Source organism: Poromitra crassiceps, assembly GCF_964638095.1.
Source record: "Poromitra crassiceps genome assembly, chromosome: 20".
NCBI classification, from domain to species: Eukaryota; Metazoa; Chordata; class Actinopteri; order Beryciformes; family Melamphaidae; genus Poromitra; species Poromitra crassiceps.
The window spans coordinates 28,271,451-28,284,646 of NC_139637.1; the positions used below are offsets into that span (position 1 = coordinate 28,271,451).

At 43.6% G+C, this 13,196-nt stretch overlaps 1 protein-coding gene across 1 annotated transcript in view; it reads right to left on the bottom strand.

Moving 5' to 3' along the window:
* Nucleotides 1–7,530: 7,530 nt before the first annotated feature.
* Nucleotides 7,531–13,196, bottom strand: part of slc6a8 (solute carrier family 6 member 8) — a 96,101-nt gene continuing 90,435 nt past the window's right edge. Inside the window, exons 11-13 of the mRNA XM_083657133.1 lie at nt 12,867–12,967; nt 10,974–11,144; nt 7,531–8,082 (exon numbers count right to left, since the gene is read on the bottom strand). Of these exons, the coding sequence (XP_083513259.1) occupies nt 7,942–8,082; nt 10,974–11,144; nt 12,867–12,967 (413 nt within the window). The 3' untranslated portion in view covers nt 7,531–7,941. The remainder of the gene's footprint in view (nt 8,083–10,973; nt 11,145–12,866; nt 12,968–13,196) is intronic.

A 13,196-nucleotide genomic window follows, 5' to 3' on the forward strand; every position in this document is an offset into this window, starting at 1 on the left:
GGTATTTAGACAATTTATTTTTCTATTTTTACATACAGCCATTTTCTCAGCTCATTATTCATTATTCTGCAATATGTAGATACCCTAGTCAACCAAGGATGTCAGTTTACCTATTTCTCGTTTGGGAATGAAACTTGTCAGCAGTTTGGGTGATAAAGTAACAACATCTACAGTAGATTCGGTGTTGGTTTTAAAAGCACCTCCTTCCTCCTGGTCGCACCGCTTTAATCTGCGTTTGGTTTCATTCAATCGGGGAAGCCAAATGGTGCGGCGCGCGGCCGCCATGTTGCTTCTCTGCCTGTCTGGCCGCTCCACACAAACACCACATTTGCATAGCTGACTCCAACATTTGCAATGATACATCTTTACACACCATCACCTTAATAATGTGTCATTCATTTGATCGTTCACCGTTGAAATAAACGCCATCATTCAAACCTTTTGAAAATACCTTAATTAGCATCAGAATCGTTACAACACAGTAGAATCATCTGTACAGTCAGTAGAAAATCTGCTAAGTTTGACAGTTTGACAGCACAGTGTAAAGTTGACAGTACCGTAAAGTGATGCTGCAGTTGACAGGTTTGGAGGAGAGATACTGTCACAGAGCGGAGACGAAATGACACCAACAACATCCAATTTTGGTAATGTACATTTCATTTAAGTTCATTCTACTTTTTTCTTAAATAACAGGTTTTAATTATTCACCTTTTGACCCACCCAGGCTACAGTCTATGACGGGAGAATACATATATATATATATATATATATATATATATATATATATATATATATATATATATATATATATATAAAATCGTAAAATAATAACACATCAGTTTAAAAAGGGAGATTATTCTAAATTTAAAATGTCAGTTTGATAATACATTTTCTTTACAATACTGCCTCAGGTTAGTTGTGTCAGTAAAATACAGTCATGTGTCATGCAGACACCTCAGTGGCACTTAAGTCACATTACTGTTATCTCTCTAAAGTTATCTTTGAATAGTTAAAATAATGAACTGCATCATCTCTGGATCCGCTCAGTGAGTTGGACAGCAGGTTTCAAACTGGATTAGCAGACAAAACCTAAACCGGATCTGGTCTCTTCTGATCTGCTGCTTCACTTCGGTGTAAAACAACAGAGATCTGGAGAAAGCCTCATTATAACAGGTGGGCTAACGAGAGCTCGCTGAGCTTTGATTGGATAACAGGTGTGCTAATGAGACCTCGCTGAGCTCTGATTGGCTCTGAGTTTGGAACAGGAAATGGCTTCTGGTTTGTTTTTCTACTGGTAGAACAAGTGTCCATCGTTAGATTACCTACAGCTAAGTTAGGTAGTTTGGTGAGTAAATTTGAGCTAATGCTGCATTCGTTTAAGGTCGGAGGTGGAAAGTGGTAAGTGGGAAATGCGTCATCTCCAACGTACGTGCGTGAGCTTCAAGTCGCATAACGTCACATAACATAGCATCAGCTATTAGACAGCTAACCGCTGATAACAACATTAATGATTAATTGTATGGGTTTAACCAACTACTATTGCTGCTTGTTCTGAAAGCATACTATGCTATAATAAGAATGTGAAGTGTCTGTGTGTGAGCAGAATTGTGTTCGTCCACAGCTCTGCCATTTTGTGTGTGATCGGGCTGAATCTTTCAGGAAGTGTTAAGAGCACCCCTTGCGGGTGACCAGCTTTTTTTTAATTAGGTAATTAGGGCTGATTAATTACCTATTGATTGCCCTAATTACCTAATGATGTGACGTCACTTGAGCAATGATGACATCATCTGGTGACATCATCACTGATGCAAAAATGTGTTTTTAAATTCATACGATCTTATTTTTTTTTCAACAGGATGTGGGTACGTAATGCAATGTAACGAGCTGGGAGCAACTAGGGGTTGAGAAATCATACCCAAGTTTGCGAGTAGGAACTCCGAGTTGATGCCCCATTTTATTTTATTTTTCCTAATGGGAACTTGCGACCTTCAAGTTATAATCGAATGCAGCATAATATACAAACTCTGTCAATTAAAGTCAAATAAAAATGGATGACAGTTTTGAATGAAGACTAAACCGTTTTTGAGCAGTTTTAGTTAGTTTGAGTCATTAAGATTTGCAGGTTTTACTGCTGTTTTTAATGCTTGCTCATCACTGGTCTTCTCTAATATTCTCCAGCGGTGTGCGTTGGCAAACGTTTTTTTTCTAGCTAGCTAACTTCCTTGCTGTGCCAGGTTCCGCACAGCAACTCACTTTAGCACCGTCTCTTTAGCTCCGTCCATAGCGCCATCTTTTGCTCTTTAGCTATAGCTCTGCACATAGCTCTGTCTTTATGCTGCACAACTCAGAAAATGATTGAAACGTTGTCCAACTAGGAATTACAGGTTGGAAATTCGTGTATCATTTCACAGCTCCGAAATTCCAACCTTTAATTCCGAGCTGGACAACCATTCATTTGGAAGTCCGAATCTTAGAGCTGAAACTTCCTAGTTCTGAGTTTATTTGAACATGGAATTAGCACAGTCTTTAGCTAGGGCCTATTACCCCATTACTTTGGCCTGCATACTGTTTCCAGTTTTGCATTGCAGGTTGCTGGCTGTTGAGCTGGGCTGATTGGTCTGAGTGGAGATGGGCAGCACCTGGCCAGTGCTGCCAGGCTTCTACTTAGGGCCAGAGCCGTGTAAGAAGAGTTGCGACATCTCCATTCACATCAATGGACCAGTTTTTTTACTCTCAAGAGTTTCAGGAAGTAAGGTCCTGGATTAAGCAGCACTGTCGAGTTGCAGAAAAATGGACAGTTTGTGTTGTCCTTTGATTTTTTTTTTTTCTTCAATCAAATTGTACATTATCAGCTTTATTTTAGCATGCAAAAGTAGCACGAGACCCATTCCTGGCTGTTCATTGGCTAATGAGTCTCGCATTTTGGTCCTCCGGTGACGCCACTCTCTTTCTAGAGGACACTACTTAGGGCTACCTGCCCTGGCAGTCAGCAGTGAAGTGAGTGAAGTGGGGTTTATTTTTGGAACGTTTGACTGTCTCTGCTCCAAACTATTTGTTTTGGTAGTATTTGTATTCTTCCTGCATACTTTAGAATGTGTATTAGTACTGCATGTTCTTTAGATGGCAGTCTGCGTATTTCTACTGCATACTGGTCAGTTTGAGCTTTGAGCGAAAATGGCTGAGCCAGAGGAGGCAGTTACTCAGCCTACACAGCAGATAATGCACATTTAAGAAAATATGATGTGGTCTGCGCCGGGCGGTCGGAGGGAAACCCATGTTCAAACACACAGAGAGAAGCTACGAGCTAAAGAAGCTAAAGCTAGAACTCCCCATGTTCAAACACACAGAGAGAAGCTACGAGCTAAAGAAGCTAAAGCTAGAACTCGTCAAACACTTTGAGCACTTTGATCATTTGAAATCAAAAACAGTAGAAGATTCCCTTTGTTGTGTCAGAGCGTGACATCACTGCATCGCAGCGAACCGCCACACAAGCTCCGCCCCTCGCTGGTTGTTCACGTTAGCCAGACGCACGCCGCCGAAAGACTCGTCGCACCGGTGGAGCGCTTTATAATGTAACACACTCATTAGAGTATGGAAGCCCATTGAGGACAGACATTCAAACATTTGATCTAAAATGTTATTTCATTTATTTTTTCATTTTCATATTTGTCATTATCTTGTCCCAATTTTAATGGGGAGAATTACAGACAGTCTCTAGAGCAGAGGTTCTCAAATGTTTTTCAGCCAAGGACCCCTTACAAGATAGAAAATATACCGGAGACCCCCTCATTCTGATTTGTGATTTTGGGCTAAGCTTAATTGTTTCCATGGTAACGTGCTTGACTTTTAAATTGATAGGTTTGTTAGATTAGAATGTAATCCATGAATTATTTTTTTATTTTAAAGCATAAAATATTTTCGTTGAACTAATATGAAGCTTTTATTTTTATTTTCGTGAAAACTTCTCGCGGACCCCCTTGCAAAGTGCCACGGACCCCTATGGGTCCCCGGACCCCCATTTGAGAACCAATGCTCTAGAGCATGTGAAGAGAGAGACTGGCTTGAGAGACTATACGTTATCACTGGAAAATGGTGTAAATAAACTGCATGAATAATGTCCTCAATGGGCTTCTGTATTCAAGATCTGTTGCCATGAAAATGTGACGGTTTTCAATCCAAACACATTTTCATTTGATTGAGAATTTAGTGTTGAAAATCCTCTCTGGTGCTGCAGAGCCATCCAACCTGCAATGCGGACCGGACCATGGGAATCACTACCGGCTGCATTCAGATACAGGATCAGGCGATGGGGCCAAAACGACAGTCCGTCCATTCAGTTGAATGGGGCCAATGCGTTAAGGCTGCAGGGGGATGCCTGGATGGTTGCTGCGGTCACGAAAACACAAATGACAGTGACGCTCCCACACAGCCTCCGCTAAACGGCGCGTCGCCTGATCCTGTGTGAACGCAGCCTCAGACTGCGGGTCGGTCCAGCTCGACCACGCAGACGGCGTTTCCCACAATCCTCTGGGAGGTTTGCTTACGGCGAGGAAGACGGTTAGGTTTCAGGTTCCAGTCTGAGTGCTGGAGGAGTGAGGCGGCCTGAGGCCAGAGGCAGAGCAGTTGTCAGCGAGTTGCTCGTGTTGCCGGCTAAACGTGAACAATCAGTCAGAAATCATCATCATCATCATAACATACTGCATCAAATATATAACACACAAAGATATTCAATATATATTTTTCATACTGTATGTATAAGCAAAATAAACGCCTTCACAAAATAAATCTCTGATTCATTTTACAATATGTAAAACAAAACAAAAATTGTTATTTCTAACACGATTTCTTTTCTTTTTTTATACAGTGCTAGCGATATTATTTTACAACAATGTGCAAATGTAGTTTGTTTTAGTATATCTTACATTCTAATTGTTATGTTTTCCCGCTGACAGGTCGGTGGTTGTTAGTGGTTGCTAGGAGACAGAGTTCTGGACATGCCCCCCCCAGACTGCTGAGGATGGGGAGTGGGCGGAGCCGCGGGGTTTGGCTAGTTAATACGGCTCGTTAAGAGTAAGACAACAACATAAGGCAAATTTTGGCTTCTAGCTGTGGCCTCCAAATCTACAGCCGCCATCTTAGGCATCTGGTTTCTAAGGCGGCCATTTAGGCAGTGTCCAACCTTCTTTCTGTTAACAGTTTAAGGAGTCTTAGTGTCTAAATGGTTTAAATTTAGTGTCTAAATTTAGTGTCTAAATTCTAGGACTTGTAATTTCTAGTCAAATTTAAAGCAGCAATCTGAGAGATACATTTTTTGGATTTTGGTGAAATCTTTGGTGATAAGCGGTGATTGCTGCCGATGGTTTATTTACGCTGTTCATGGCCCAGTTCTTCTGTTGATTCCAAACAAACCAGAAAGGGGTTTATTTTGATCATTATTTTAAAGGTGTTGAATATCGGATTAAACAAATAGACTATCATCAGCTTTTCTAAATATCAGAATCAAAAATCAATCTGTCCATAACGACACCAACATCAGAGTGTTGTGGCGGCCATGTTGGGCCACAGTGCGTGAGCCTGGGCTAGCTGACTGCTTCATGTTGGCAGCCTGGAGCCCTGGTCTGAGGTCAGGGGAGCGTTTGGCACTGACGCGGCCCCGCTGTGGGACTCGAGCCTGGGTTTGTTTAGAAACAGATCGGAGGTCAGCCGGCGAACACGAACCGCACACTGCTCAGGTGGCCGGACAGAGAGAGGCTGGTCTGGGGTCAGCAGTGACCTACGGGTGTAACATTGATTCAATGTTCAACGATCCATTATGAACACAAAGTGAAAGCATCCATACAGCCGGCAGGACTCTGGGCTCTCATTTATCAAACGGTGCATCGAATCTCTACTAAGGATTAACTCATAAACGACTAACCTATCCAGTGACTGCGTGCACACCTGTGTGCCATTTCCCTGTTCAATTGATAATCAGGCTCATTTATATGCGTCATGTGGTTAATTGGCATTGACCATTTATGGTTGGATTGGGGCGGATCCACATGTGGAATGTCCCAGTTGGACTGTGATTGATAATGGGGTAATTGCTTGCAGCAGGTGTTGACACTTTCCTCCAAAAATCAGAATTGACTTAATTGACTTAAATGATTGGCCTAAGTTGTCTTGTTTACTTTATAACCATTGTGTAATTATTATTTTTCCATCACTACTTGTAGTGCTTAGTACTTATGGATGGAATACCTTTGCAAGACGACACTAGATTGTGAAGCACAGATTGGATCATGTAGACAGTCACTGGACAAGTTAGTCTTAGTTTTAGTAGGGATTGTAGAAACGTATAAATGAGACCCCAGGAGCAGAACTGACATCTTGTTCATGATCGCTGACTCGGGTTCCACAATCAAAACGTCACTTATAAAGTGCTTACATCAGACTTTACAGACTGGACCACGAGGGGAGGGCAGTCTCATACTTAGTTAGGTTAGTGCAATACTGAGTGTAATCCAGAACCAGAGTTGGGTTAGTCCAGGACTCGGTTTAGTCCAGACTCGGACCAGAGTGATCTCAGTCCGGCGTCCAGGCAGCGTGGTGTGTTCAGGAACCGCTGGTTATTCCAGGGCTCAGGCAGTCTGTCTATCTGTCCAGAACTCTGTCTTTAAATGGCCATTACACACAGCCAGGACAATTTACACTTTACACGCAAATTGACAGAAATCAGTCGATAGTGTGTGAGCTCATCTGCTGCACGATTACAAAATGAAAAAACAATTTGAACCCATGCAACCTGTTTCTCAGTGTGAAGGTTGCTCTGTCGATGTAGTTCTATGTTGTTATTTTATTCATAATCGTGCTATGATGCCATGTCCTGCTGCGTGTGTAATGGCCGGCTGTCAGGCGAAGAACACTGAGGGACACTAACAGCTGAGGAGACACAGGACAGTGTGTGTGTGTGTGTGTGTGTGTGTGTATGTGTGTGTGTGTGTGTGTGTGTGTGTGTGTGTGTGTTAGTGTTAGAGCTGCAACGATTCATTGATTATTTGATCGTCAGAAACTTAATCGCAAACAATTTTTTATAATTGTTTAGACAATTTTAATGAAAAATTAATAAATAAAATGATCTGGTTCCAGCTTCTTGAATGTGCATATTTTCTGGTTTCTTTAGTCTTCTATGACAGTAAACTGATCATCTTTGGGTTGTTGGTCAGGACAAAAGAAGACATTTGAGAATGTCATCTTGGGCTTTGGGGAAAAGTGATCGACATTCACCATTTTGTCACTAATCCAGTAGTTGAGAAAATAATCGACAGATTGAACTATATGAAAACAATCGTTATAGTTGCAGCCCTAATGTGTGTTTTGTCTGTCTGTGTCTACCCAGGACCCCAACACACACCCCCCCCCCCCCCCCCACCCACCCAGCCACCCCCGACAAGATAGCATGGTTACCCCACATGCAAGATGGAAGACACAAACCCTCCAGCTGGGCAGAAGACATTCAGTGGATTCAGATCAGCAGCTTTTAGATTCTATTTAGAGTAGAATCTCTTCTTCAGCCCCTCCAGGATTTGTAATTTTGCGATAGATTTTGTTACATAGAATTAATGAATGTCTTTTTTTTATAAAGTGCCAGGAACAATATTAGCCAATATTCACATTCATCTTTAGAGGATAACCGGTGTAGTGGAAGCCCTTTGCCAGCTATACACACTGGCTTACTTCACTCTGTAAACTGAAGCATTAGTGGTTTAGTGTTTCTGAAGGGTACTGGAGGAGCTGCCTCATCTGTCTCCTTCCCTTTTCCATCCTTTAACAGTTCAAAGTCTTCTGGCGACTCGGAGCGTTTGGCGTCGATCAATCGATCCGGCAGAAGCAGCCAAATCCATTTCACAGGTCAGGTGTGGCGTTGAGGTGTGGGCCATCTTGTCGCGTACGGGGCGGGGCTTACATGACGCTCTCGAAGATGATGACCTTGTTGTCGTCATTGCCGGGCGACAGCGAGGCCAGGGACTTGATGTTGGTGTCAGGGGCCATGTACTCCAGGTGGTGCGCCCCCCACACAGGCCGGGTCAGGTGGGCCCACCGCTGTGCAACACAAAACACTGTTAGCTAGCACTGACCTGGAGAACTATGTAACACGTTAGCTAGCACCGACCTGGAGAACTATGTAACATTGTTAGCTAGCACCGACCTGGAGAACTATGTAACACTGTTAGCTAGCACCGACCTGGAGAACTATGTAACACGTTAGCTAGCACCAACCTGGAGAACTATGTAACACTGTTAGCTAGCACCAACCTGGAGAACTATGTAACACTGTTAGCTAGCACCGACCTGGAGAACTATGTAACACTGTTAGCTAGCACCGACCTGGAGAACTATGTAACACTGTTAGCTAGCACCAACCTGGAGAACTATGTAACACGTTAGCTAGCACCAACCTGGAGAACTATGTAACACTGTTAGCTAGCACTGACCTGGAGAACTATGTAACACTGTTAGCTAGCACTGACCTGGAGAACTATGTAACACTGTTAGCTAGCACCGACCTGGAGAACTATGTAACACTGTTAGCTAGCACCAACCTGGATAACTATGTAACACTGTTAGCTAGCACCAACCTGGAGAACTATGTAACACTGTTAGCTAGCACCGACCTGGAGAACTATGTAACACTGTTAGCTAGCACCGACCTGGAGAACTATGTAACACTGTTAGCTAGCACAAACCTGGAGAACTATGTAACACGTTAGCTAGCACCAACCTGGAGAACTATGTAACACTGTTAGCTAGCACTGACCTGGAGAACTATGTAACACTGTTAGCTAGCACTGACCTGGAGAACTATGTAACACTGTTAGCTAGCACCGACCTGGAGAACTATGTAACACTGTTAGCTAGCACCAACCTGGATAACTATGTAACACTGTTAGCTAGCACCAACCTGGAGAACTATGTAACACTGTTAGCTAGCACCGGTTACATGCTGCCACTCCGACGTGCTGCCACTCCGACGTTCTGCCACTCCGAAATATCGGCACTCAGAAAGGGGGTCTATATTCCCCGTTTTTCACTAACCTCTCCCAGCCCCCACGCCAAACCTAACCTCCCCCCATGCCTAAACCTAACCTCCCCCAGACCCTAACCCAAAACCTAACCTCTCCCACCCCCACGCCTAAACCTAAGGTCGGCATTGCGGCTTCTAAGGTGAACGACCGCCAGTCCGAATAATGGAAGTTAACGTTCGGAGTGGCAGGGCTTCGGAAAGGCAGACAGTTGCCGCTAGCACCGACCTGGAGAACTATGTAACACTGTTAGCTAGCACCAACCTGGATAATTATGTACCACTGTTAGCTAGCACTGACCTGGAGAACTGCCCAGAGCACTGGCAAACATACACAGCTAGCATCCAGCCAATATGATCTCACATATTTTCGCTTACCAGACCCCTTATCTCCATATTAGACCATTCGGTCCCATGAAAGCTCATTGGTCCAAAAAAATATGCTCACCCTTCAGTTAGAAAGATTCATGGCCTGCAATCAGTTGGCGCTGCCTCCTAATTTTTTCCATCGGTTGATTGGGAGCATCTGCGTATGCCGATGATGTCATTCTCCATAATAATTAGCCTTGGGTTTGTTTGAAATGATGGAAGAGTGTGTATTTTTGGAGTAATAGGCCTTCGGACCAATGGGCTTTTCATTTTCAGGATAGCGAGATGTCGGACTAATGGGGTGTCTGAACAATTGCATTGCAGCAGAGAGACGTGATTTTCACAAGATACGTGTCACAGCAGATTGAGGAAATGCCAATTTAATGAGGGCTGAGATATCGCGTTAACGAGCTTGAAAATGGCATTCGTGAGGTCACAGTGACCTTGAGCTTTGACGACCAAAATGTAATGAGTTCATCCTTGAAAGTGGACGTTTGAGCCAAATGTGACAAAATTCCATCAAGGCGTTCCTGAGATATCGCATTAACGAGCTAGAAACTGGCGTTCATGAGGTCCCAGTGACCTTGAACTTTGGCCTTTGACCACCAAAATCTAATCAGTTCTTCCTTGAGTCCAAGTGGATGTTTGAGGCAAATTTGAAGAAATTCCATCAAGGCGTTCCTCAGATATCGCGTTAACGAACATCGGACGGACGGACAGACATACGTACGGACAGACGGACGGACGGACGGACGGACAACCCGAAACCATAATGCCTCCGGCCCGGCTATCGCCAGCGGAGCCATAACAACAATCATAGCAACCTGCTTGGATCTAATAACTTACTAGTTAACAAAAAAAAAAGGTTTCTCTATCATTATTGTTGTTGCACCCGCTCTCACCAGCTAGCGAGCAAGCTAGCTAACGCCGGTACGGTACATCCTCTGCTTACAAGGTCTGTATAAAACGGGTAGTAAAACATCACGGGACACAATTACCCCCGATTCATTTGCTCAAAAATGGCATCACCCCCTATTTTTTGCGATCGATTTGTAAGTTGAGGGGGCATCCTCCACGCTAATTTGAGTAATTTCACCATTTTCATCCTCCGTGTCTGTAACGTCCCTCGTCTGTTCAAACAAAGCAATGAAAAGGAGAGCGAGCATGCAATCAGATGCACCATGTTCAGCTTCTTTTTCTCGCGATATGAGATTTCATCTCAACGATACATATTGTCACGTTTTGATATTGCGATATATTGTGGGACGATATATTGTGACATCCCTAGTTTGCAGTGACATTAAACGATGCTTGCGTGTGGACAGGAGGCCAGAACGCATCAAAAGAGCTCTGTTTTAAAAAATTCCTGGGAGACGTGGACACAAAGACAAATGCGAAACCCATCACACATGCAGCACGGCTGCAGCACGGCGTGAGCACTGACCTGTTTGAACCATCACACAAGCAGCACGGCTGCAGCACGGCGTGAGCACTGACCTGTTTGACACATGCAGCACGGCTGCAGCACGGCGTGAGCACTGACCTGTTTGAACGTCCCCTTGGCTCTGAAGAGTTTATACAGCACGCTGACGGGGATGCAGAGCATGGAGGACAGAGCCATACACCAGCCAATCACCTCGCCCCACCACGGGTACACATACACGTTGTTGTAGGTCAACGGCTTGTAGTTGACCAGGTGGAACAGGAAGATGAACTGTAGAGGAGAGAGAGGAACAGGAAGTTACACTGGATTCTGATGATACCTCATCTGGCGGCCATGTTGGAGGTCTTCAGCTTGACGATGCCGTCACTAGTTGATCTGAGTCGAGCATGCGCACTGTCGCTGCCCGGTCTGTGTCTCATTTTACCACATGTTAGCTCCTAGTTAGCTAGCTTCGGTGAACCTTCCTCTGGTGGCCATCTTAGAGGTGGTCAGCTCTGAACGGCTGTGTTTCTGTCATCTCTACATGATTTTAACAGATGGTTAATTTCAGTCTGTTTCTCACTGAACTGATCATTCCATCACTGATCCACCTGATTGATTTAGTGTTGAATTGATTAGTTGCGAGGCTATTAAATGTTTCACCAACTATTTGATAATCAGTTGGGGGGGGGGGGGGGGGGGGGGGGTCAAAATTCTCTGATTCCAGCTTCTTAAATGTGAATATTTTCTGGTTTATTTACTTTACTTCCTATGGCAGTATCAGAATCAGAGCCACTTAAGTTACATACGAGGAATGTGTCTTAGTGTCTGTATGCAGCTGAGCGTAGCAGTCAGGTCAATATACAAAGATAAAGAAGTAGGAAGATAACTAAAGGACAATCACAATGTTGCAAGTGCAATCAAATCAAATATACAAAATGATGTACATGAGTGTAGGAATGTTCAGTGGATATTAAATAAAGTAATATTGGATATTAAGTAAACTAATATCTTTCGGTTGTGGACAAAACAAGACATTTGAGGATGTCATCTTGGGCGAAATGCTGATCGACAAGACAAGATATTTAAGATGCACGTATTTACTGATCCTAAAATGGCTGCATTTTATGTGCAGTGGATAGTTCAAACCCTCTTCTTATGTATTAATAGAAAAAAACGAAAAGCACTTTTTTCGAAAAAGAAACTATTTTCGTGTTTTCTGAGACTTACAATCGGACGAGATGAGGTCCCTCTCCCTGGGGCGTGTCACAATTTTCACCATGTTCTGACATTTTATCTTCATGCGAGGTAAACATGCCCTGTGTATTTGATACTGTATCCATACTTGTGGACTACGCGCTATGCGTTTAATATCCAATCCTATCCTTAACAACCCCAAGCACCCCCCCCCCCCCCCCCCCCCCCCCGCGGTGGTCCACATATGTTGTCAATTAAAAGCAAAAGGAAAAGGTTGGGAACCCCTGGTGTAAGGCACAGGTACATACTTGTTTACATACAAGTTTAACCCTTTCCCCCCCCAGGTTTGTAGAAATCATTGAAAATTATGCATCTCCAAAAGGTTTCAGAAATGCAACAAAAAATTGTTTTTCATTGTTTTGTTTAATCTCAACTGCTCAAGTCCTATTTAACGTCAAACTCATTGAGCTGAGTGAGTGTCTCTGAGGTTGTCGGTTCAAATGTAAGCCTATACTGTATTTTGTAAGTCTAGATCCCAAGTAACGTGTGAAAAGCTCTGAGGAAGCCAACATCAAGTCCTTTGACCCGGTGGCTCCAAGATCTTGACAGCCACACCACATTTTGGAGGTTTTAGGTTCGAGCCTCAGTGAAAGCTTGGATTTTGAAGAACAACTTCCCAAGTGAAGAAGACTGAAAAGCGCTGACAGAAATGACTTGACCTTGTAAGGCGTAGTACTGTAGCTTACAGAGTTTGACAGTGGCACGGAGGTTTTGAGGTTGTGGGTTCGAGCCCCAGTTGTTATGATGTAAGCTCACCATGCAGACACAGGGTGTGATGAAGGACCAGCACCATTTCATATAGGGGAACGGCCGGTAGCCAATCATACGAGCCACATCGTCCATGAAGCGGTCAGCACCTGCAAAATGACATCATCAACCATCACTATGACATACTACTCTGTAAAATATGCAAGTGGCTGGTAGATGTGCTTCAATCACCAGACAAATAAAACAAAAAACAACAACAACCCAATTTGAACATGCACTAGCCATTTGGCTAGCTGGGCAAAAAAAGTACATTTTGCACCCTGGAGATACTATTATATGAACTTTTATAATGACATACTGCATTTCACTATGACATGC